This window comes from Colletotrichum graminicola (assembly GCF_000149035.1).
Source record: "Colletotrichum graminicola M1.001 genomic scaffold supercont1.17, whole genome shotgun sequence".
Lineage (NCBI taxonomy): Eukaryota > Fungi > Ascomycota > Sordariomycetes > Glomerellales > Glomerellaceae > Colletotrichum > Colletotrichum graminicola.
Window position 1 is genome coordinate 59,304 of NW_007361021.1, and position 24,508 is coordinate 83,811.

The window sequence follows — 24,508 nt, forward strand, 5'->3', positions numbered from 1 at the left end:
TTTTACTGTATTGCCCCGCCTCGTCACCTTAAGCTGCGGTCGGCTGTTGTGTTGGAACATAGATTCTCATCAGTCATAATTAATCATAACGAGGTCATATCCGCTATAATGTGATATGCTGTAACTCAGGATGCCGTTCACCACAAGTTCGCCATACGTGTGCTCCAGGTATATGCAAAGTCCATAAGGACCCTGGTCGTCGAGGTGGGCAAAGCGCCGGCAGCCCCCGGCAGCGCAGACGCGGTGGCGGTCGCAGTACCGGGAGGGGTCGTGGAGGTCCCCCGAGGCGCCGGGGCAGCGGGCGAGGCAGGCCGGGGAGGCGCAGGTGTGCGAGGCGCAGAAGGGGGAGGGTGCGGCCTTGGGGTTTGCGCAGTCGGCATGGTCGCAGCGGTGGTCCGGACAGTATCTATAGTCGACGCCATTGGGGTGGTTGCGCTCGTTGGCGCATCCCGGGGTGAGGCAGTTATCTGTTTTTTGTGCGCCAGGTGTTAGTTGCTGTCGATGACCGATGTGGACAAGACCGGAGCAACAATCCAGTGATGGCAATGAGAAAGGGGATCGGGTGGGACTTACGATACTGCGAACAAAACTTGAAGTCTTTGGGGTCGTGGTTCTTGATGTAGTTGGTGCAGCGCTGGTCGTTGATGGAACCCGTACACAGGAGGTCTATAGACGGGAAATTCAGCCAAGCCAAAAAAAGAGAGATTCGATGCGGATTCAGGGGCTCCGTACGATGCTGGCAGTATCCCTTGTTGTTGGTTCTCATGTTCAGGCACGCAGAGTTGCCGTCAATCTTCTTACAACAGTGAGCCTTGCAGAAGCGGGACCCATAACGGGCGCCGTCCTTGACCAAAGTGACCCTGGTATACGGGCAACGGCCCATGGGCGTCGCATAGCTGCAGAGTCTCTCGAGCTCCTGGGGTGTGAGGCGCTTTCTCCTGCTCATGGCGAGTGCTGAGACGTAGTGGTTTTCGGGATAAGACTCTGTAGGTTCTCTAGGGTACCTGATCAAGATATTGAGTAAGAACAGTATGTTTCGGGTCGGGGAGAAAGAGCAAAGCGGCGAGGCAAAGAACCTTCGGGGAGGATGGTGGGTTTTTGGAAGCGTGCCGTGGGAGGGTATCATGAGACCGCCTTCAATGATGAGAAATGTCGGTGAGCAGGCGGCTAGCCGTAAGGCAGATCGAGGCAGGACCACTCGTCCCAGTTCGATTCGTGTGATGCGAGGTATGGTTGCGGAATGCAAACATGGATGGCGTGGGAGGGCAGTGCTCGAGGTAGGACGAGGACTGAGTGCTCGTGTGAGACCCCGGCAGGGACCCGATTAGGGGCATCCTCGGTGGGCACTATCAACCTGGGAGCTTCGATAGAAATGCGAAGGTCATATATCGAGTAGCACGAGGTTGATGTATGTTTGGTCATGTTACCCGAAGAGTGCCTCAAGATGGGTGCACCAAGGATGTCGACACCCGTTCTCAGGTTCAACAGCCAAGTCATTTCGGAGAGAATACGAGACATCTCCTCACATACTGAGCTCCGAGAAGAGAATCACCGCCCGTTGGCGTGAGCAAAGTTTGCAAATGTCCTGGGCCACCTGGTCTATACGTTGAGTGGTCTATACGTTGAGAAACGGCAATACAAATGGCAATTGTCTTCAAGCGGATGGTATTCTCGTACTCATCAAGACGAAAATGTTCAAACAGGAGGTTCAGTATTTAAGCCAAGAAAGCGTACAATAGGCCTCTAGAGTATAGAAGGGACAGTTGTATGCTACAACGAACCAGGTGACTTGGTGCACGAGGCTTCAAACTCTCATACCCAATTAGTATGTATGTTCTGGCCCTAATGTTTGGGTTGTGGCTTGCTCGAGCTGGTCCGCTTCTCATCATACGCTGAAGAAGCAGGGGCATTCTCGCCAACCCGCTGAGCGATCAGGGCTCAACAAGAAGGGAACAAAGTCCATTATGTGATTCAATTCAAGATTCGACAACAGAAATGTGGATGAGGACGAACGCGGCCATGACGTGTTCGTCAGCATGTGGTTGCCGCTTCCATGAACGGGCCGACAAGGATGACCTGCTCGGAGGATACTAACGCACGATGGCCCGGCCCCGGACGGCCGAGAGAGCCCCACACGCTCCACATCGGCATCCGAAATAAAGAAGAAAAAAAACCACACAGCCCTAGTCATCATGCGCGATATAATCTCATTTTCACACCCTTCACCACAACGACTCACGATCCTGGAATATTTCCAGCGGTTCATCGTCTTCAAGCGCCGATGGTTTAGTGGTAAAATTCTCCGTTGCCATCAAGCAGCGTCGGGGAGCCGGGGGTTCGATTCCCCCTCGGCGCAAATCATCTATTATTTTGCTTTTTCGTTTTGGTCCTTTGCCTACTTCTATACATCACCCGCCTTTGCACTTTTCTCCATGTGAATGATCAGTTAGGATTTCTTCTGGTAATTGTTTATGCGCAGACGGTGGTCTGTGAAATCTCAATTGATGTGAGCGACTGCCATATAGCCTTTGGAAAGAACAATTACACAACAAATCAATCCATACTAGCAATACTCGTCTTCCGAATCCTCGTCGCCGCCTAGCCAATCGTAAACACCATCGGGTGGACCCATAAACTCCGAGCCGTTCCAGCCCTCCATCCTCGCCTGTGTCAACCATTCCCTGTACCAAAGGCGCATTTGCCTGTCCTCCTGAATCACTTGTTTGAGGGCACTGGATGGCATTTCCTAGGAGCTCCGGGGCTTTGGTCGCATGTGTAGAGGAAGATATGAAGTTGGTTCCTCAAACTGGTGTTAGCACGTGTCACTAAAGATACAAATGTCAACATCAGAAGGGAGAGTTGAATAAAGGAACAAACATATCGAAAGTTCCGAGAAGCAGTATGCTGTCCGGAGGGCCGCCTTGGGCAATTCATCGACGGAGTCAGAACTGTTGGTTAATCGCCAGATGGGTGATGCCTTCTAGCCATACTGAGCTCCTATCTGGGACCGGTAAAGCTTCGCCGGTTGGCACCCGTTCCAGCATCACGGCCGCTGAATATTGAAGGGGCGGCCTAAGTGTGTTGTTCGGCGACGCCAACCTCAATGGTACAGCGCTCTGTGATAAAGGTGGGGGGTTAGAAACCACCTTCAATATTATAGACGCTCTCTATTTTCTTCTCTAGACCAAGTGGTGTTTTAGGCTAGTTTAACTAAAAATTCCGTATAACGATTACCTTAGCTGTAGCGTCAGTAGGAGTTCCTGTACATAGGACGGAAGAGCTCCTGTACATAGGACGGAACCTGAGAAGCCTGCAGCGGATCACGGTGCGTCCTCAAAGGGGGCCATATACTTTTCCTCTGTTCCTGATTATTTCTGCCGTTCGTGCGGACTCGGGATCGCTCTCCAGAGGAGGGCTATAGAGGTGTCCTTATCTGTCCCAAAGTTGTAGCTGACGCCCTCTGCGATTGCGTATTTGACGGCTCTGCTGAATTCTTGCCGCTCGGCCTTGGTTAATACATGGCCGTACAAGCCTTTCGGCCGGGTGAACCAGCAGTGTCCCAAATGGTGAGATCTATTGTTGGCTGAAGAAGGGAAAAGAAGGAAGAAGATGAAGTATTCAGCAGTTGGATGGATTGATGTTGCTAGGGGCATTGTGAGAGAAGCTGCATGCAGCGACCTTCGTGCCTGCCGAGGTCTGGCAATGAGGATCAATCGTCGTTAGACGGGGCAGACTGGTATCTGCGGATGACGATGTTGTTCGGCCGATGGTCGATGAGAAACTTACCAAACGGGGAGTTACGAGCGGCCTCGCTGTGGTCGAAGCCGGCGCCCGCCTTGACCCAGGGGGGCGTTCATCTCATTCAGTTGAAGCCTGCGCTCATGGGTCACATTGATCGGATCCCCTTTCACCCACGAGCCTTCTCTTTTGTCGGATCTGTGACGCAACTTACTCATACCTTCTTCTAGGCTACTATACACGAGCATATATTCCTGGTTCTCGCAAGGATAACTGGAAATCCCGTACACGAGATCAACAAAGACTTTCAAGACGCTTGGAACAACACTGGCAACTTTCTGTTGCGGACTATGATCGCTAGTAGCAAAACGAAGGTCTTCAACATCAACTCATTGCCCGATATGCTCTTCTATGGCCTATCGCACAATTTGTTAAAGGCCAGGATAGGATGAAGGAGAGGATGAAGGAGAGGACGAATGAGAGGACGAAGGAGAGGATTAGGCATAGAATCCTGACAATTTCTGAAGCTAGAAGGTGGCCACTTTAAACAGCGGTCGTCAGTGCCAGCACGCGTTTGTCAGGCACACTGTATACTGGTCAAGGAGGGCCGTCTACAGCTGGTGATCCCAGGGCCCACGGCCCAAAGCCGTCTGCAGGCGACGTCAAAAGGGACAAGAGACATCAGAAGAAGAAGATCGAGGACGACCAGCCCGGGCCTCTCAACCCTGACAGAAAGATATAGGAGAACAAGACTTGGCTAGAAACAGCAACAAGCCAAGCACTGGAAGTCCTGTCCGAGGCAATCGCATTCTTCAACCAACCTCGAACAGAATCAGACCTTCTTGACTATCTACGGCACCATCAGATCCCGGAATACTCTGGCTGGGTCTATTCGCTTATCTCCAACTTCCAGAAGCACTCTGGCAAGGATGTTCTCCTCACTTTTCTGATGTGTCCTAAGATGCTGCAACACGTTGACTTCAGCACGCTTCCTCCTGACGCCCACGCCTTTGCTTATTCCCTTCTGCAACCCATAAAGGAGCTGTCGGTTACATAAGTGGGACTGTCTGTCAAAAGTGTCGAAATTGGTCGCGCTGTGGTACAGTTACACTGGATGAAGGCTGGGATGAAGGTTTAAATGACAGGATTAACACCTCTAGGACAGACATAGCCTGGGCATAACCTCATTGCCGGCGCAGGTGCAAGATTCCTCCGTGCGGAGCCCGCAAGACAGGAGCTCGTCCGCCGCCTCTTGGCGTGCAGGCGGTCCATCGGATGGCCGGTGCAGAGACTCGTCGCCGACCTAGAGGCGGAGTGGAGGATGCCGACCGCGCGTGCCAGTCGGGACGACGAGTGAGATGAGCGGGGTTCCAAAGACGGATCAAGGCCCAACATGCTTATTCTATCCCTGGAGAAGGTGGGAGGGATGACAGGCGGCTTGGGTGGGTAGCATACCCCGAGCTCGGGTTTGGGGAACCTGGGGTTTGTGGGGAGAGGGGGTATGGGGGGGTTTGTAAGTGGCTCTCCAAGCCCGAGCTCGGGTTTGGGGTAGACAGACTTCCTCACGCGCCGCCTCCTCACTCCAGCATCTAGTATATAACTGAAAGATCCTTCGTCCTCGTCCTCACCGGTGCTCCTCCTCACCATGAAACCTCAAGAAACACCGCCTCACCAGGAACCGACATGATGAAGCCCACCCCGTCCACAACAGCCCTCCTCCGTCTCCGCCGCCGCCTGCCTCCCCTCCCGAACCCCCCGTCTCCGATCCTCTTCGTTGGCCGGCGGGCGATGATGGCCTCACTCACACAACACCGCAGCGTGACAACCACCACCACGCCGGCCGTGATACGGCTCTCGGACGGCGAGATCCGGGACCAGGCGCTCTCCCCGCGCAACCTCGAGCTCGCCGTCCGCCACCTCCACGCCGACGGCCTCGTCGTCGTCCAAGACGTCGTCCCGCTCGCCGACGTCGACGCCCTGAACTCAAGATGGTCGAGGACGCGCTGCACCTCCAGTCCCTCGGGGACGAGGGGCCCTTCAACTACAACCTGGGCAACCTGCAGCAGGACCCTCCCCCCGTGGCGGAGCACTTTTACAAGTCCATCTTCACCAGTAACTAACCCATTCCCCCATCATCGTCACTGTCGTCGTCGTCGTCGAGGAGCTCCAGCCCCCCACGGCAGTCTGACAAGTCGAACTCACACCCCCCCGACAGACCCCGTCGCGACGGTCCTCGGTCCTCGGCCCCCGCCCGAAGCTCACCTTCCTCTCGGCCAACTCCGCCATGCCCGCCTCGCCCTCGCGCCCGCCCCAGCGCCAGCCCGTGCATTCGGACGCCGACTTCGCCCACCCGTCGCACCCCTTCGCCCTCGTCGTCAACGTGCCGCTCGTCACCATGACGCCCGCCAACGGCTCGACCGAGGTCTGGCTCGGCACCCACGCCGCCCTCGCCGCCCGCCGCGCCGCCCGCCGTCCGGAAGGGCAGCCTCGTCGTTCGCGACCTGCGCCTCTGGCACGCCGGCATGCCCAACCGCACCGCCGACGTCCGCGTCATGCTCGCCATGATCCACTTCGCGCCCTGATACCGCAACCGGATGCGGCTGACCCTCGCCGACGACGTGAGGCCGCTCCTCAACGCGGCCACCGACGCCACCCTCGAGGTCCCCGTGGACTGGGTCAGCCGCGAGGAGGCGCTGCGGACGTACCTGGGGAGGGGGTTCGGGAACAGCTACGACTTTGACCAGGAGCCGTGAGGACGTCCGGTCTCGAGCCGTGTCGCGTAATCTTTTTCGGGAGAAGGTGGGGGAGATGCCAAAGCCCCGACGAGTTGACTGGCGTACAGTTTCTCTCCAGCCGACAGAAGTAGCCGAGTTAGTTTGCTGAACAAACCGTGGCACTGGTCGGAGTTTCACGCTGCCGTACTTGGCACAACCAAAGTGGACATCCAAAGCCCATATAGACGACCAACGCGTCTTTCCTCTTACCCGGCCTGTTGCCCCCCTCCTTCTGCCTGTTGGTTGTTCATTCTGCATGTTGAAAAAAAAGCAATGCGACAGCATAGTAACAGAAGAAGGCTTTATTATTCCCATCTTCATGACTTCTCCTGGAAGTGATATAAGACTACGTGAGAGACTGATGAAGGCTCCGGTAACGAACCGCAAGGTCTGGAAAAAGGAAAACGAAATGCAAGGGGAAACGTGGTATAATAGCTCCTAGGCAAAAGCCCCTTCCCTGACTGATGACAAGCAAACTGCACAGGCTTTTTCCGCGCCGAGGTGACAAGACAAAAGAAACAGTGCTGATTAGTCGGAACCATTGAAAAAGGGGGTATAGTAGGAAAATCCCGCGGTCGCCCAATCCTCGCTTCTTTTTGTCGCGAGGATAATTTACACAAAGAAAACCCCTATGCCGTCGTCCCGCCGTTCCGATACCGACAAAAAACAAACAGGAATGAAAGGTTCGTAGTGAATCAACTCGAGCCGGTGAAATACTGACAGCGATGCCTTAACAATGCCGGCTGACTAAACAGGCCGGAAGGAAACAAAATTGCCGCGGACCAATCCGCCCGAGACGAATTAGAAAAAGCTCGGCTTCGTAAGTACGCGATATTCGACGTAATCTTCTCCATCGATGCTGATGATGGTGCCCTGGGACACGAGCTTGCCGACGAAGGGCCCATTCGTCTTGCGTTCGTATTTGATACCGCCGTAGAACTTGGTCTCTTCGCCCCCAACCTTGCTGCGTTGTTCTTCCTGGCTGGCCCAGACCTTGTTGAGGCGCTGCATCTCGTCGCGCTCGTGGAAAAGGCTGCTCAAACGCCGACCATCGCCGTTGCCGTTCTGCATAGGCATCTTGGGCAAGGTCTGTGGCATCAAAGGGGGAGGAGCGATGTTGGCGCCATTGGCGGCGGCAACGGCGGCGGCGGCGGCTTCACGATCGGCGGCAAAGCGCTCGGTACGCATCTGTGCAGCCTCGATCCTTGCGATCTCGCGACGGGCGCTGGCGTCGATCTTGTTCTGCGCCTGCACCGGCGTGCGAGACGACTGTCTGACTTCGAGATCAGGCAGGGCGTGTCGAATGCCTCGGGTTTCAGTTCTACGACTCTGGCGCAGTTCGGGATTCACGTCGACCTTCGTATCGGGCGAATCAGCCCTGTCGTCGTCGAGCTGGGGGACAATAGCCGAGGGGGGCATATTGTTCATGAGACCGGGCTTGTTGAAGCCCTGGGCCACGCGCTGCTGGGCGTCGTACACAGCCTGCGCCTCGTTGTTGGGGCGGGTCTCGGGGGTCTCTCCTCGGTCAATCTGCCACTGGCGGACACGGCAGTATTCCTTGACTTCGGCGCGAGACAGGCTCTTGAGGTGAGGCTCGAGCTCGACCTCTTCCCAATGGATCCAGAGGGCACCCGCTCCGACGGGGAAGTTGCCGTCGACGAAGCGCTTGTCGCGAGTCTCCCTCGCCACCTTGACGCGGAACATGTCGTTCTGGCCCAGGATACCGTATACGGCATGGCGATTAGCTGGGTCCTCCTCGCTAGAGCCCTTCCAAAAGCCCACGATGATGCGCGTAGGCCTAGTACCATGCAAAGGATCGAACTGATGGAACGGAACCATGTCGCGTGCCGGCGGCGTCTGTACGGGGCCTCCGCTGATGGTGCCGATGCCGTTGCCGGTACGCCGACGTTTGGAGTCGGGTCGTGGCGGCATGGTAGCATGGTCGGGGATTTCGGCGCCGTAGGCGATGGCCGGGGCCACGACGTTGTCCGGAGGAGGGTTCTCCTCGACGCGGCGGATTGCGTCCTTGGCAGCGGCCAGCTCTGCCGCATTCCGGGCCTCTTCGGTGTCCTCGACGGCATCCGTCCGCAGCTTGACGTACTCCTTGACTTGATGATGGTCCATACCGACCAGATGATCAGCGAAGACGACACGCTCAAATGTCACCCAACTGCCGCCGGGTCCCGGAGGCAGGGGATAGTCGGCGCTCGATACGGGCTCGCCAAAGCGGGTGTTTTGCTGGATACGGGTGCGGAGACGATCGCGGACGTCGATGAAGCCGATGACTGCGTGCTTACCCCTTGGTTCAGGGACGGGGGAGTCCCGCCAGTAACCGAGAATGACGCCCTTGACACCACCCAGGCCGTGCCTACGAGCGGGCTTGGTGCTCCGTGGGGTACCCTCCTTGTCTGTGGTGGCGACGCCGCTCTCCATCTTGTCTTCACTCAAATCGTCGAAGACGGATGCCCGTTTCCGCTTAGGGTAATGTGAGACGACGGGCTCCTCATCTTCGACGTCGGCCAGGTTCTCGTCCTCGGGATCCGACACAACGCGGAGAGGCGACGACTTGGCCACGCCGTTGCGGTTGCCGACAACAATCTCGTCCTCCAAGGCACGATCATTGCTCACCGACACGGGGCTCAAATTATCGGGGGGAGGGCTCAGGTCATCATCATTGGCGGTATCGTCGTCATCCAGAGCCGGGAGCTTGGCGCCATTTGTGCTAGCACTGTTGGTTCACATTAGCAGGGGCCACGGCCTAAGTGAAACGAATTGTTTGTTTCCCCAAACGTCAAGAGCCGTCAACACCGAGGCTGTACACTCTACTCTCTCCAAGGCAACACTATAGGTCGCGGCAACTATGACGGATCCCATGCTCTTCGACGTCGGCCCAAGACAGGGCGTTCTCATCTTGAAACGGGCTTTAGTCGCGGGATGTGGATGTCAGAAGACAACATTATGAGTGTCTTATGAGACGAGATGAGATGATGAACTCGAGTTGAGCAGGGGTAGGAGGGTCGGAGAATGGGCGCGGGTCGGCCAACTGACTCGGTTACCACTTGGCAACCAGCCAGATGTGCTCTATGCTCCAAGCAAAGACTCTGCAAGCAGGCAGTGTAGCGACGGGGTTTTGGAGTCTGGGAAAACGAGAGAAGCAGAAGTGAAGCGCTGGAAACGAAGAAGCAGTTTCTTCAGCCGAGGTCAAGTCCCTAGTTTTCTTCTTCCTACAAGTCGGTTGAAAGACAACCCACCTTGCCTCTTTGAATGGGACTGAGGGCTCTCCGGGCAGGCACCTAACACGCGACTGTCGTGGGAGTGGCATGGCGGTAGAGTCCAAAGAGGTAAAGCAGCGGCTTGGGTTGTGGCGCCGGGGGTGTGAGAATACAAGGGAAATGAATGGACAAGAAGACGGGTGCAGGGCGAGAGTTGAAAAGAATAGTTACACACAGTTGTGGTGAGCAACAAGAGTTTTAGAAATACGAGTAACCCAGATGATTAACGATGGAGAGGGAGAGTTGCGGTTGGATCAAGGGAGGGATCGGTGCTCGGAAGGAGATACTCGGGCAGGTTCCTGAAGCTGAAGTCTCTCTTCACCAAGGTACGTGTAAGGAAGGTAGTGGTGGCCGAAACAAGAAAGCCGGTCATGCTAAGAAGGGAAGGCGCGCTCGGGAGGAAAGAAGTACAGAAACAGAGTGGAGGAAGGAAGACGGCAGAACAGAACAGAGCAGAGCAGAGCATAGCAGGATGATGAACTGCGGCAAGGTGTGATACAGTGCATGACTTCACCATCAGTCATAGCAGGTGCGCGTATGCCATGCCGCAAAACAGGCGCAAAGGACGCAACAGCAGCAGCAGCAACGACAAGAGTGGGCTGAAGCGCCGAGATTGAGATCAAGGCAAGGAAAAGCGAGAGAGGAGCGAGAGCAAGGGCGAACAAGGTGGAACAGTCAACTTACTCTGTGGGAGTAGATGTCTCGACGGCGGGGGGGGTCTGTTGGTGCGGCTCTGTAGGTGCAACCGACGGCTGCTTGATCTCGACGTCGTCGGCACCCTCCATCACGGCGAACAGTTGGCGACCGGGAGAGTTTAGTTGGCTTAAAGGCGCAGTGGGGGCCCGTGTGGATGCGCGACTGTAAGAATCGAGGGAAACTCCAGGTTGAAGGGGGTTAAGCGATGGAAACTCCTAGTTCAACCGGGCTCTGTAGATGGAAAAGGGCGATTGAAACCGAAGGGAAATTTTGCGCATGAGGCGTTGCCTGTGTGTGTGTGGGTGTGCGTGTGGTTGTAAGAAGACAAGAGGAACAGGCTAAGGGGTTTGGGGAGAATTTGATGGCCCCAAAAGAATGGCGATTTCTATGTGACTAAACTTGGGAGAAGTGGAGAACGGTAGAGTGTGTGTAATGGAAACCGGCAAGGTGAGAGAGAGAGAGGGAGAAACAGTGAGAATGTATGATGAGGTGAGGGCAGGCGATCTAATGTGACGAGGTATTAAATTCCTTAGTATTTACTGGTCTGGTTACCAGTAGTATGATTATGTGCTGCTGTTAAGGAAGGGGGGAAGCCAAATGAGATGAGGCGAAAAAGTCCCAGTCACCCCAGTCAGACTTCTAGTCCCAGGCAGGGCGGACAGGGGGGTGTGTGTGTGTGTGCGTGTGAAGGAAGATGTCAAGGTTGAGAGCAGTACGGTGCGGTACGGTACAGTACGGTACCCCCCCTTTTACTATTGCTCTTTACTTCAGGCTTGTGTCCCAGAGCACGGGCGCTCAGTTCGAGTGGCGTGTGGTAACCCGGCTTTGGCGCGGCTTAAACGAGATGAATACGTCTTTAGCGGACGAAACTGTTACGGTTGACAGATAAGAATCACCAGTTACGGATGCCTGAATCAATCGAGGATGGGGCTGCGGGAGTTGGGACAGCGAGCGGGTTTGTGTGTGAGAGGGAAAGGGATAAAAAAAGGAAGTGTTGGGGTTAGGAGAGAGGGAGAGAGAGAGAGAGAGTAACGTGGCTGCGTTGTGGTCTGAGCTAGGCCACAGATAAACTGGGTTGGGTTTTGACGCGTTGTTGTTTGGAGAGATAGATGCCTGGGGCGTGCAAGTGGACAGGAACTCTGAGGGAAAAGGGAAATGGACAGGGGGGAAAGCGATGGGGAGGGGCAAAGGAAGACAAGCGATTGGATTGGTATGGGATGGGAAAGAGATGCGATCGAGGAGGAGGGGAGAGGCTCAGGGTTTGTTACTACATACTACGTAGTAGTACGGCGGCACGGGAATAGGGGAAAAGGATGATAAGAAGGTGGTGGGTGAGAGACAGGTTTTGGTTTCTCAAGGGAAGAAAGAGACCAACCAGAGTTGCGAACCGGGGTTATCTTTTCTTTGATTTCGGGGTCGGTTCCAGTTTAGTGGTAGACAGCCACCATGTTATGTTGGTAATAACGAGATTATGCCAAGAGGAAAGAAAAAAAAAGTATTCACGTCAAGCTGATTGATGTACCAGGCCCACCTACTCTGCTCTACTCTACTACCTTGGTGAAGCAGTACCAAGACCACCCAATGTCCCGAGACACAAATAGTTGCAGCAGAATGACGCCAAGTACGCTAACCAAGCACGTGCTGTGTGTTGTGTACCAGGCGGTTTGCATCACTAGGTACCTAGTTCCTCTTTTTGGGCCCAACCAGCCGGATTGTGCAGTTTCACTCCAAGACCAAGACGCCCCGTTATCCTATAAGCGGGCTCCAATACCCAAACACTCTGTACTCGATCCCGGTCGTCGTTGCGGCCAAGGTTCCGATTATTGGCTCGTGTGTATTGCCGACGGGGCTTCAAGATGTACCTAGGTATACGTACATGGCTTGATTGACGCCATGCTCCATCCACTGGACGATGGCCAAGTAAGGTGAAATTAAAAACCTCAAGTCACCAAGTATACCCTGATTGACGAGAGTAGGCTATCCGATCCGAGGTAGGCCGGCTCTGCACACGCTCTACGCGGTAGTGGGTGTACTTGGACACGGCCAACAGACGGCAAGGAATAGAAACGCGTTTGTTCTTAGGCTGGCTGGCTGACTGGCTGTTTGGTTGGTTGGTTGGTTGGACATGATGGTACTTGTCCGAGTTGAGTTGAGTTGAGCTGGGTTGGGCCACGCTCAGTTGTGCGAACTCGTGACCTAATATTGCAGCATTTGACTTTTCTTCTTCTTCCTTTTCCCTTCTTTTCTTTTTTTTCCCTCTTACCAGGAGAGGGTTTTCGGAACCGGGTACTCAAACAAGGTGTTGCTGCAATCTCTGTTCACGAAACGGTTGGACGGACGGCATGGGGCAGGGCACCCGATGTGTTTTTATCGTTTCGCTGATTAAGTGATTAATAGGCTATAGTCTGGCTGCCGCCCCTCTCCGGTTCCCACCACCGTGGGTTATTGGTCTTGGTTTGATCCTCTTCATCGCTATGGGGCTTGGCTGAGAGTGAGAGAGATATCGTGTATACGTACTGTGTACTGTGTGTACGTACCGACAGCTGCCAAGCCAGAGATGAGGGCAGCGGTGTGGGGGGGGATGCGGCAGGAGGCCACAGACAGTCTTTTGGTGAATCCGCCAACAAACATAGGAACTCTGGTGAAGCTCGACGATGCATCGGGTTCGCTAGTGTCTTTCGAGAGGACGCCATTAGCGTAAAACTGGGACACTCTTGAGTCCTCGTCTGGTGGGCCAGCCCCCCCTCGAAAAGAGTTGATAGACATTAACACGTCGGGACGAGTTGAGTGTCAGCTCCGACACAAACAAAGTCAGTCTTCCTTCAGAACCACAATTCAAGTGGGCTCAGTACCCAATGGCATGTTCGTCCAATTGGCACAGGTACCTCAGGTAGCTACACCTGGGCCCCGTCTTTCTCAGAGTAATTTTTTTTCGTTTTGTTTTTTATTCAATCAACGCCATCTATCTGGGTTGGGCCTCGCAGCAAAGGTCGAGGAACGAAGGGTAATTGCTACCTCACACCTGGGCGAATCTTTCATCGCCTTCCGAGACGTTCCTTTGCGAAACGTAACCTTGGAGAGCTTGGATTCAATGACGATGGCTTTCCCCTCTGCGCAGTCCCAGCAACTTCGTGCATTCGATCCGGTAGTAAAAAAAATTGATAATAACAAAAATCATTTTGTTGAAACGAACGCACATCGGGCCTTTCTTCTTCCTATTATGATGTGAGGCGATCGATTCGGGCCTGTTCCCCCCCCCCCCCGCCTCTCCCCACCCTCCCTCTCAGTCGCTCCCACTTGATTGTCTGTCCCCCTTCGGGATTCCCGTACTAAGGTTGAGGCGCTAATACAACTCATGTTATTAGTATTACATTACGCTCGCCGTGGATCTTCGGCCTGACACCGCATCAGCGTATCAGAAGGTATCATCCCTGACGGCCTTGGCCACTCCCCTCAACCCACGACGCAGAGTCTCTCGTCAACCGCAACTACCGAGCCGGTGAATTGGTAATACTCATGTCATGCCCGCTCGGTGGGTGGGAGGGAGGGGAAGGCTATCAGCAAAACAAATGATCCGACAATCCTTCAACTCGAAACGCCGCGGGTTGCCCTGTATTCCCATCTAGGAACTTCCGAAACGCAATGGAGGTCTGAGTACGGGCAGATCAGCCTTTCGGTCGCGAGCACTACGGAACATCTTTTTTTATTATTATCCCTCTTCCGCGATCGAGTTTTCTTGAGTAGCCGCCAGCAGCCAGTGGCGCCGGGTACTTATCTCGCCGACAAAGAGAGAGAGAGAGAGAAAAGGGTGTTGAGAAAAATGAATTGTTCACATCCCACCGGATGCACATAATTAGCACAGGTAGCTGCAGCCTAGGTGTGGGTATGTCCTCGTTTAGCCTTAGTCTTGTGCGGGCCCTTTCCTGATGGATTGTCTAGAATAGAGTTTTTGTTTATTATCAGACCATGGCAACAGGCACAAGTGTCTAAATGTAACTCTCTCGTCACTCGTGTGTCTAAACGAATGTGCTTATAGTCTCCAAGTGTTCCAGTGCGCGCTCGGGTAGTAGGTAGGGTAAAACAACGGATCCGGCCGGAAACAGCAAGAACTGTGGGAACACGTTGAACAAACGTGACAAGGAAACCGGTATTGACGATATTGAAATTGGTGTAATCCCGATGTTGCCTCTGCACTTCTGTCTCGTGCGGTACGGGGAAGGCAAGGCAGCAAGAGACAACTCCCAGGCTTCGTAGAGCGACACACCAACCAAGGAAAGAGACCTTGGTTCTTTATGACGGACAAAGCTTTAGGCAATCGAAATTGGCTTCTGCCGACGAAGACCCACATCTCGAGAGTGTCTCCACATCGGGACCCGCACAAAGAGCGCTGGACATACTTGAGTCGGACATGTTGGAATTGAATCAACAACAAATGGCAACATGCCCGAGTGGTTAAGGGGACAGACTTGAACTAAACTGATCATCGATCAGGGCAGTGTTGGATATCTGTTGACTTCGGTCGCGTAGGTTCGAACCCTGCTGTTGTCGCATTTCTTTTTCTCTTTTTCGTCACCGACACCAGCATCAGTCGATCTTTGTAGGCATTGATTAGTTCCCAGGGAGTCAGTCGTGCTGGTTTTCTTGTTTTATTCCTCCACGCACAAGCAAAGCCCCCACCACCGCTTATATTCTACCACTGATGTCTTTTTTTTTTTTTTTTTGAAGCTCAACCCACGTTGGAGATGCGCACCATTCCTGCCAGAAACTCTTTTTTTTTTAAAAAAAAAAAAATTGTCTGAACTCTGCAGACATATTCCCAAGAGGCCTGTGCTGCTGCGCCAGGTGGGAAGTCAATGATGGCATTTTCCGAGTTAATCGCACCATGTCCATCGTCACTCCACCAATACGCAGATACGTGTTTCTGTAGACGTGGTGGCAAGGGATACGCCACCATAACTGGCAGGTGCCCTGTGGCCTGCGGCTTGATTGACTGGCCGGCGGGACTTGCATATGCGGTCCCCTGCGAGGCGTTGCTTCACTTATCGCTCGGCGCCGCCGTCAACTCGTATATACCGTATGAAAGAGAGGCAGACATGCGCCCCGACAAAACTCAACCTACCCCGTCCCTGACGGCCGATCTAGCAAGGATTCCTGTTGAGGCGCTCTTGCGGTCAGCTTCCTTCGTCCTGTGAGTAAGTACGGATAAGGATTTACTCTGGCGGCCCTGTCCATCTTCTCACCGGTCCTTCCATCGCCCAGCTTGTCTCACCGCGATATGACTCTTCCCCCGCGCTTTCGCTTCTCGGGAAATCCTTCGGGCCACACTAATGCCGCCGTTTCCACGACCAAACATATGCCAACCAACATCTGCTACCACCCTGGGATGTTACTTGCCGACTGCGTTTTGACAAATCGCCGGCTTGAACCAAAAACCGATGCTTTGCATCTCCCTCCCTCCCCCCATGCGCCACATCTCCCGCCCCAGCTTTGCATACACCAACCTTGTTTTGGCCTTCCGGTCGTTGCTTTCATGTGACAGCAGAGTTGAGCCCCCCCCCTCGTCAACATTGCACAGCACTATACATGGCCGTGTACGGTTAATATTGTGTACCTGCGCGACCTCGAGAGAGACCGCGCCTTGTATCAGTACTTTAGTACGGAACTGTACATGGCTCCAATAGATATACCCCCCTCAGCAGCCGTGCAACATTGATATGCTGTCTCACTCTCACGTATTGCACAGGTGTTTTGCTACTGATATGGGCCGCCGACGACATGTCCATGTCCCCACACCACGCAGCCCCCACTCCGGCTCCGACAACCGTCCTATCGTCCGGAACCCATCGGGGTCTCGCGTCGTTGTCAATGACGCTGTGAATATGCCACTCGATGCTGGTAGACATATGCCGCCTTCCTCGTTTATATCCCCTGCTCCGTTGAACGGTTCCCTGCAGACTGGTATACGTGTAGACAGCACTTGCGACCCAGAGAGGCACACCCTTGACAACGGGGAGACACAAAACGTACCGAGAGTTCAGCTATAAGCGGCCTATAAAGCCACCGCTACCTTGATACTTGTCGAAGCGGACGACTCCTTTGTGCGCCCTATATATTACCCTTCTCTGGAGCACGGGGCATACCACCGAGATCTTGGAGTGGTATTGGGGGGGTCCTCCCAGGTCGTCCGCGGAGCCCGTCGTGGGTTTCTTCTTTTCACTCTGCCCGACAAACCGCCTGCGCGTCCGCCCAGGACCGGGCTTTATTTACCAAGCCCCAAAGGACCCTCTCCCGCCCCCCCCCCCCCCCCTCCTTCCTTGCCTTGTTTGACGCTACTACCAGGTCTCGAGAGCCTATACGGACGACGTCGGATCTCCGCGGCCATACTTTGGTTTAGTTGCCGGTGGCCTATCTGAGAGTTGATGGCGAGTAAGTTGTGCAACAGATCGTGCAGCGTGAGCCCGGATCCATATTTGACTTTGCATTTAGTCTTAACTCGCCTGTGTCGCAACTCTGGCTGGGTATATAGCCACGTGTAAAAGGTCTGGGCTCACTGACACTTTACACACGACTGTAGCCACACACACACTGGAATGGCAATGACTAGCACAAGGCAGCATACCATGCATAGCTCGCAAGTCGAGTTGCTGGCAAAGTCGGGAGGATCTCGGACCCAACAAGACTCCCGGGTTGAAACTGCTTCTCGGAGACAGGATTTGTGGTACGGTCGTTCCTTTTATTCTATTTGATTTTATTTTAATTTTAATGCCGTGTGCATTTGGCTCGACAGCGTAGATCCCTACCAGCCAAGCCAGGCCCCTGCCAAGAGCCGCGAAGCTCTCTAGTTGTGTTTTTGATTCTATACATGTTCGTTTGGGTATCCCCGTGAACGCCGTCCGCTCTTGCAACGCACACACACACACACACACACACACACACACACCACACCGTTCCGGAGTTCCGAGGTTCAGCCACTCGCTTCACCGGCCACGCCCCCTTCCCCTTCCGCCCCCTCTCCCCCGTCCGCCCCTGCCACCCCTCTTGCCCCCGCGGATCCCGCCCCGGTTGTCGAACCGCTCGTACAGCTTCTCCTCGCCGAACGCCGCCTGCCCGAACCTCATAAAGTTCACCAGCCCGCGGTCCACGACCGCGATCAGCACGTTGCGGTGCCCGTGCCTGAGCCTCTGGTACAACCGTCCCGGCCCGCCCATCGTCTTCGGGTCGGGCGGGTCGTACGGCGTCGAGTCCAGCAGCGCCGCCACCTCCTCTAACGACGGCACCGCGTCGTCGCGCGCGTCGGCGACGGCGATCCGGATGTCGGGCGGCGGCAGGTCCGTCACGCGCAGGTTCGGGTGCTTCGACGGCTTCCACACGTGCCAGTGCACCTTGTACGGGTCCTCGGGCGCCGCCGGCTCCTGCGCCGTCGGCGATGGCTGGTACCGCGCCAGGAGCTCCAGCTGTTTGTAGACGTGCGTGTACTGGCGGTAGACGCCCGGCCTGACGAGGGGCCCGTAGGGCGGCGGCGCGGGCGCGGACCTGTCCAGGAGGGAGACGAGCCACTGCCATAGCGACTTCCGTGCGGGCTGTGGCCGTCGAGGCGCGGCATCGACCGCGTCGGGCGGCGCGCGCTGGACGTAGTATCCCAACCGCCGGAGGTGAGAGTAGACTTGATATTTCGGAAGCGTAATCTTCCCCCGCTCGCCGTCCAGACCGATGAAGAACGCGTATGCGGCCTGTAAGCTCAGTGGCACGCCGGTTTCGAATTCGTCATCCGAGTCCTCTTCCGGGCCCGCCTTCGTCTTTTCTGGATCGTGCACGTGTTCCTCCGCGGCCTTGCCCTCCAACGGTGGCGGCAAGACATCTTTCAGCTCCCGGAACGGCCACCAGAGGTCCAGGCTGCCCCTCTCAACGAGGAACAGCGCCTCCTCGGGCAGGAGCCACAGCTTCCCGACCGCTGGCCTCGGCGCCTTGAGCCCCCTGATGACCCGGCCCATCGACTTGGCCTGCGTGCCCTTGAGGTCCTCGACGACCACGACCCGCTCCTTTGCGTACATCGGCCCCGTCTCGGCCAGGAACTCCTGCAGGTACTCAGGCCTCGCGAGCCCGGACGCATCCCCGTCCTCCTCGATGGCCCGCAGCGTCTCGGCCCAGTAGTCGGGGAAGTACCACCCCTTGCTCCAGGCGTCGCGGTGCACGCGCGAATACGAGAGCACTTCCTCGATGACCTGTCTGCTCGTCTCGAGGGCGTCCTCCTGCGCGCGCGTGCCGTGCGACTCAAAGTCCTTCTGGCCCCTGCGCACCGCCTGGCTCGCGACGCCCTTCTTGTTGAACATGGAGGCGAACAGCCGCATGTCGAAGAGCCCTTCGTCCTCGGCCTCGTCGCCTGCGCCCGAGTCGTTTTGGAGCTGGGCGGCCGGCGCCGCCGTAGGGTTGTCGTCGTCGTCGAGAGGCATACCGGCGGATTTTGGCAGTCGGACTTGGGGTTTTTTTTTCTTCTTTTTCGCTTGTTCCTTATATGTTAATAGTCGGAGGATCGATGGGGACTTTGCCTAGTTTTGGTTCATGTCCGGCAGTATATCGGTCGGCTGCGCGGGAGGTGTAGGAGTCATGTCGACAACACGGTGTGAGTCTGGTCAAGATGGCCCCCTCTAAAAAAAAAAAAAAACACCCGAGCAAGGTTGGTTGCTGCGAGGAAAGGAGCTTGCAAGCTTTGGCCAATCGGAGTTACATTGTTTAGCGTGCTGGGACCAAAAGTGTCGGCTTCGGACCACTGAAAGCTGACACCATAAATCCAGCCATGCACATTCAAGGTGACGAAGATGAATCACTCATGATTTTGCTTGACCTTCTTTGCAACTTGGGACTTTGCGTCGATTTTACTCTGGTTCGAAAATAACGGCGGAACGTTCGGAATTTGTTGATACCCCCTATGTGACCGACTCAAGTGCGTATTGGGAGTCCGCATTAGCCCTCAATGCTCTACAGGGTTTATTCGACTTCAAGGGGAACCAATGTCGCAATTCGCAATCAACTGAGACTGGAGGGCGCGCTTGCTGCATCAACATTGAAAAACTGACTTGCCGCTTCGTAAGTGGCGGGTCGGGTTGAGTATCTCGCAACTACATACTATGCATGGCTTTACATAGCAGCACCAACTCATTGACAGTAGAAACACTTTGTTCATTGATCTGAACAAGGCTCAAAAAGACCAAACATTCTACTCATAATGCAGCGGGACGCAGCAAAACACCCGAACCCTGACGACACAAAAAGTCAAAAAATTGACTTGATGGAGACGAGATTCGAACTCGCGCGGTTGACCCATTGCGGAGGTATTGTGATCTTAATGATTACGTAAGCCTAAACGCAACCCCATAACCACTCGGGCACTCCACCTTTTGATCTGTTTGTTGAGATGGGATGGATGTTTTGATTATATGTAGGCTTGGATGGGTGGAAGAGCGTTTCCGGTGTTGGGGCGTGTTTGAGTATCACGGAAAACCATGTCCGCATATGCTAGTCCCAATGCGGTAATGGCAGTCTCTGCCAAGTGGGTCAGGTGGACTGGCTCGGTGGGTCCGAAATCCGAGGCCGGTGCCGAAATGTGGGTCCCTGCGGGAGATGAACGAAAAGAGGCAAGGGGAGAAAGCGTGCCCTAGGTACCTACCTGGTTGCTCTGATATTAATGCTGCTAGCATTTTGGAAATGCACTTTAAGGCTCTGGCAGCGGCGTCAATTGCTGAAATTTAAAAACGTTTAAACTTTGCACTCTGGCATTTGTAGGGAAGACTTTGACAACTTTGTCTACTCCGACACGAGATCCCACGGCACTACTGTCCGGCCATGATATGCCACTTTAAGAAAGTGGCACTGGCTCCTCAGCAAATCTTTCACAGTCTTACCTCCTAAAGCCAGGTAGGCAAGCATTCCAGCCTGTAATAGACAATCAATGGAACGGACAGGATTTTTGACTTTTCTGAAACGGGGTTACCTTACATACCGTCTACCATTTTTGGGGCTAGGGCAACGAGTACTGAACAGAAACCGTAGATAGACAGACACATCATGGAAAAAGACGCCTTCAAGTTGCCCACCTTTGAGCACGACTTCATTATTCCAGTGACAACAACCATCCTGCCTATTGCCTTGACTCCTTAGCCCTGACCGGACCAGCGAGGTCTGGTCAAGGTGCATCTCCTCTATGACAGACAGCCGTACGATCTCGACCGCAGCACACGCACCCATTATAATACCACTTAGTACCAACAGCAGTACCGACCGAGCTTGGCTGTTAAGTGGCGAGACCCTTCCCTTAGATGCTTTTAGCCCTGATTACGCCAGGAAGCATCTATCGGACGCAGTATTACAAATTCAACCGGAGCTAGTGAGTCACCTCTGGGTTTGCAGTCGCTTGGGGTGCACTGGCGACAAGGTTCTTGGGTACTGGCAAAGCCCTTTTAGTCATCTAGATGAGGGATAAAACCGCTATCTATGCCCATGATAGTTACAGTTAGCCAGATTTGAATGCTATTACGTACATCCACCTCGCTCAGTGACCCCTACCGTCGACTTCTTCACTTAGATACTTACCGCCTCTGACAGCAAGCTACCCCAGTCAGAACTAAGAGAGGCCTTTGGGTTAAGGTTAAGCTTAGCATCGGGACCTTACGCTGAAGACTCTTTAGTTAAAGTCTTTGGCATCTCATTTGTCATGGCTTACTCGCGACATGTCAGGATCGAAATGGAAGGATCGATCTTACAGCTTTTACCTTCTTGGGACAGAATCGAACGGGCCATCCTGCTCGGCACTTTTCCTCCTCCATGAGCCTCATCCTTTTCCTTCTTCTCTTAAACCCTTTTCAACCTTTCCCACCTTTACCTACTTCCTCATTACCTATTTTCCCACTTCCCACTCCTTACTCCTTATATATTTCCTTGCTTATTACCTACTATCAACCCATCAGCTCTAATCTCTCGTCACTAGACGAGCTAATATGCCTGTCTGGTGCACGGAGTCTCTACTGCTCTGTGACCGCCCCGACGCCCTCTGTAAGCCTACCTCACCGGCCTGGCCGTCACGTGACACTCCCCCGTCCGAACGCCGGCTTGCGCGCGCGCGTTGTCTCTTGAGGTGTCCTTACGCCCAGTCGCTGATAGACTCCTTTCCAATGATCTATTCACGTTCTTGCGCTTTGTCTAGTTGTAGCTGACTTCAACCCTAATACACACTTAACTCATTCCTACATTACGACGTCAGATCCAAGCAACATAGACCAACCTTCAGCTGCAGCTATCCGATACCTAGCGGAGGGATCACACCCTCCCATCTCCCTCCAAGCACACAGTGGAGGCCCGAGAGAAGGCCAGAAATTAAACAGAGACAAACAGGAAGCCCTGGCTGATCCTAATCACACTGGAACCAATAACTTCACAGCTAACATGACCATACGGCGTGTTCAGTGCTGACGTAAACGGGCGAGTCTAAGAGCCTTTCCGCGCTTGCCGGGGCCGCCATAGCGTGGGCTGATACACTGTCTTCCGTATTTGTGAACCATCTACTTGTGAGGGCCACCGTGAATACTGGTGTACATATTCCAGCCTGTCAGGCACAATGTTTGTACCGTGTTTATTCCTCAGCACGCTTCACCCAGCCGCCATTACAACTCACTACTATATCGACTACGGCGGCAATGCGTTTACTTACCTTTTTTTCCGAGTGGCTACCTGAGTGACCAATGGGGAGAGGCAAAGTTGTATGCGTGGCTACACCTTTAACCAAAGGGCCAGAGTGTTTCGTCCCGAGTTCGACCGTAAGAGGATGAGGCGTCATATCATAGACTCTGACCCGACAATGTTAGCTGCTCACGCCTCAGGTGTCATTAGGGCTTCCATTATTCATGAAAGTCTTGGATGATTATAGGTGTAACAACGTCATTTCCGATGTGCTGCAATGTTAACTCACAATGACATGCGGTCTAGCAGGACCAACCGCTGAGGGCCATCGAGGATGATTAGCAATCAGCATGTCGTCAGCCAGCTAGCCTCGAAGTCGTGGAGGGAGAAAGAGTGACTATCAAATTATTCGATGTTATTCTACCTCGCAAACTACCTCAAAAACCACCACATTCTGACGTTGACGCTGGTAGTAACATGAAGGCCTGCTGGACTGCGAATACTAGCATAGTCTGCCGCATTCACTTGACCAAGCAACAGAAGCTGGTCGAAAATAAGCTGGACCGCTGCGTCCGAACCAATGATGCCAGTACTTGTGTGGTCTGCCGCATTCACTTGGTCAAAATAGGACCAAGGCTGCAGTGCTTGTCTGCACTTGGTCGATATGCAGGCACTGGGAGGGATTCAATCAGCACGAAACAAATGGACAAAAAGCGATAGCGTGAGATTAGTGGTATGCTAGGTTTAAGCTCTCTAGCGAGGTGGCCAACGACATTTGGCACCCATGCTATCCTACTTGGTCATCCCCAGTTCCCAATTTCTCCACCGCGAATATGCCCTGACAATCCCCTCCCAAAAAAGAATCACAGCATCCTCGTTGTGTGTCCTCGTTGTGTCCTTCCTCGTTGTGTCCTTCCTCGTTGTGTCCTTCCTCGTTGTGTCCTTCCTCGTTGTGTCCTTCCTCGTTGTGTCCTTCCTCGTGGTGACCTCATTGCATTGCAATCCTCCAACGATTTGCATCACTAATCAAGGCTATCGGTCTCGGTCTCCCAGTCCTGATCAACATTCTCCTTCCGGTTGGTCTGAGTCTGAGTTTCGTGACCGACTTCGAACTGAGCGATGGTTTGAGCCTCGTCAATGTGCTTGATCTCATCATCGTAGGCAGGGTCAGGTTGCTGATCAATGGGTCTGCCGAGAAGTTGCTCGGTCTGGACTTTAGCGATGATGCTTCGAAGGTTGAAGCCTGTCTCCCTCTCACCATTCAAGTCCATGCTCTTTGACATCGGTTTGAACTGCTGCGTATCCCCTGCTGCGATGACCCAGGTTGGCTTGAAAAAGGCCATGGGAATGTAGAATTGGGATTCAGGCATTCGACCGGTTTCGTCCATGAAGATGATGTGCGGGTTCCATCTACCTAGGTCTTTATGCTCAAGCTTGGATGCGCGTGCGATGGAGCCCAATGCGACCGGGGTGCCCACGAGGATGTTGACTTGGACGAGTGCGTATGCAAGCAGTCGGTTGGCTTCAATGGTGAGGCGGCTGAGTTCTTCGTCTGTCTTGCGGGCGCTGGTTCTCAGTGCGTTGAACTCATCAAAGTCTGGGTTATTCTTCGCGATTGACAGAGCGAGGCTGACAAGTGAGTCCGCACGGGCGAGTGGGTTTTCCTGTCTGGCTGTGTCTTCGATGTCCGTGACAGTCCTGATCACTTGTCGCTGCGCTTGGGAGTACTGTGAGCTCATGGTCGAAGGCACCACTTGACTGTATTCGAGCTGTCCCGTCAATGCGCGGAGCATGCGTTCGTGCCTGTATGCTCTAGCGACTCTGGAGTTCCGGCATGTGGCTCCCAGTTTGTTTGCCGCGTCGTCACAGAGGTCGTTGCTGTGGACCGAGCATGCTGCGTTGTACCTGCCTAGTGTGCGGAGAAGTCGAATGCCCCAGGTTGTCTTTCCTGATCCTGGGCCACCGGCGTAGAACGTCATGCTTGCAGGACATTGCTCGATTGATTCGTCCAGTTCTCGGTATGGACGGCTGGGTGTAGCCTCTGTAGCGTAGTCATTCAGATCGCGAAAGGTTCTCGTCATGTCCGTAGGCAATGCCGTTGAGATTGTGAATGGGAGATGAGGTGGTGAGGATGGAGGATGGGTGAGGATGGAAGACAAGTAGAGAAGTCGGTTGTTGAAAAGAAAAAGGAGTGTTGTAGGCGGCCTGTGGGGGAGCCCTCACCCACAGGGCCTGAGGAAGGAACCGTTCTCCTGGATTGGAAAAGAAAGAGATGGAAGAGAATTACTGAAGGTGGAGGAAAGTGAAGACAGAGGAAGGAGCGAAGGGGGTAGTAGGTGGGTAGGTGACTATGGGTCA

The 24,508-nt window shown here is 54.2% G+C and overlaps 6 protein-coding genes and 3 non-coding genes across 9 annotated transcripts; 3 read left to right on the forward strand and 6 right to left on the reverse strand.

Moving 5' to 3' along the window:
* Positions 1 to 69: 69 nt before the first annotated feature.
* On the reverse strand, positions 70 to 946 carry GLRG_05057 (uncharacterized protein; the record flags this gene model as incomplete). Its single annotated transcript, XM_008095742.1, has 3 exons — positions 70 to 467; positions 574 to 666; positions 733 to 946. The coding sequence occupies 3 exons, from the start codon at positions 944 to 946 to the stop codon at positions 70 to 72; spliced, it is 705 nt and encodes a 234-aa protein (XP_008093933.1).
* A 1,329-nt stretch (positions 947 to 2,275) lies between these two features.
* On the forward strand, positions 2,276 to 2,356 carry GLRG_13122. Its single transcript has one exon. It is a non-coding gene; the product is annotated as a tRNA-Gly (tRNA).
* A 3,068-nt stretch (positions 2,357 to 5,424) lies between these two features.
* Positions 5,425 to 6,478, forward strand: GLRG_05058 (phytanoyl-CoA dioxygenase; the record flags this gene model as incomplete). The annotated part of the gene is made up of 2 exons (XM_008095743.1): positions 5,425 to 5,850; positions 5,954 to 6,478. 2 exons carry the CDS (start codon positions 5,425 to 5,427, stop codon positions 6,476 to 6,478), a joined length of 951 nt encoding a protein of 316 aa, XP_008093934.1.
* Positions 6,479 to 7,313: 835 nt separating this feature from the next.
* On the reverse strand, positions 7,314 to 9,386 carry GLRG_05059 (uncharacterized protein; the record flags this gene model as incomplete). Its single annotated transcript, XM_008095744.1, has 2 exons — positions 7,314 to 9,240; positions 9,334 to 9,386. The coding sequence occupies 2 exons, from the start codon at positions 9,384 to 9,386 to the stop codon at positions 7,314 to 7,316; spliced, it is 1,980 nt and encodes a 659-aa protein (XP_008093935.1).
* Positions 9,387 to 10,304: 918 nt separating this feature from the next.
* Positions 10,305 to 10,569, reverse strand: GLRG_05060 (uncharacterized protein; the record flags this gene model as incomplete). The annotated part of the gene is made up of 2 exons (XM_008095745.1): positions 10,305 to 10,383; positions 10,469 to 10,569. 2 exons carry the CDS (start codon positions 10,567 to 10,569, stop codon positions 10,305 to 10,307), a joined length of 180 nt encoding a protein of 59 aa, XP_008093936.1.
* Positions 10,570 to 14,914: 4,345 nt separating this feature from the next.
* Positions 14,915 to 15,028, forward strand: GLRG_13123. Its single transcript has one exon. It is a non-coding gene; the product is annotated as a tRNA-Ser (tRNA).
* Positions 15,029 to 17,457: 2,429 nt separating this feature from the next.
* On the reverse strand, positions 17,458 to 18,930 carry GLRG_05061 (tRNA splicing endonuclease subunit; the record flags this gene model as incomplete). The annotated part of the gene is made up of 1 exon (XM_008095746.1): positions 17,458 to 18,930. One exon carries the CDS (start codon positions 18,928 to 18,930, stop codon positions 17,458 to 17,460), a length of 1,473 nt encoding a protein of 490 aa, XP_008093937.1.
* An 834-nt stretch (positions 18,931 to 19,764) lies between these two features.
* On the reverse strand, positions 19,765 to 19,873 carry GLRG_13124. Its single transcript has one exon. It is a non-coding gene; the product is annotated as a tRNA-Leu (tRNA).
* Positions 19,874 to 23,172: 3,299 nt separating this feature from the next.
* GLRG_05062 (uncharacterized protein) lies at positions 23,173 to 24,129 on the reverse strand (the record flags this gene model as incomplete). The annotated part of the gene is made up of 1 exon (XM_008095747.1): positions 23,173 to 24,129. The coding sequence occupies one exon, from the start codon at positions 24,127 to 24,129 to the stop codon at positions 23,173 to 23,175; it is 957 nt and encodes a 318-aa protein (XP_008093938.1).
* Between the last annotated feature and the right edge of the window lie 379 nt (positions 24,130 to 24,508).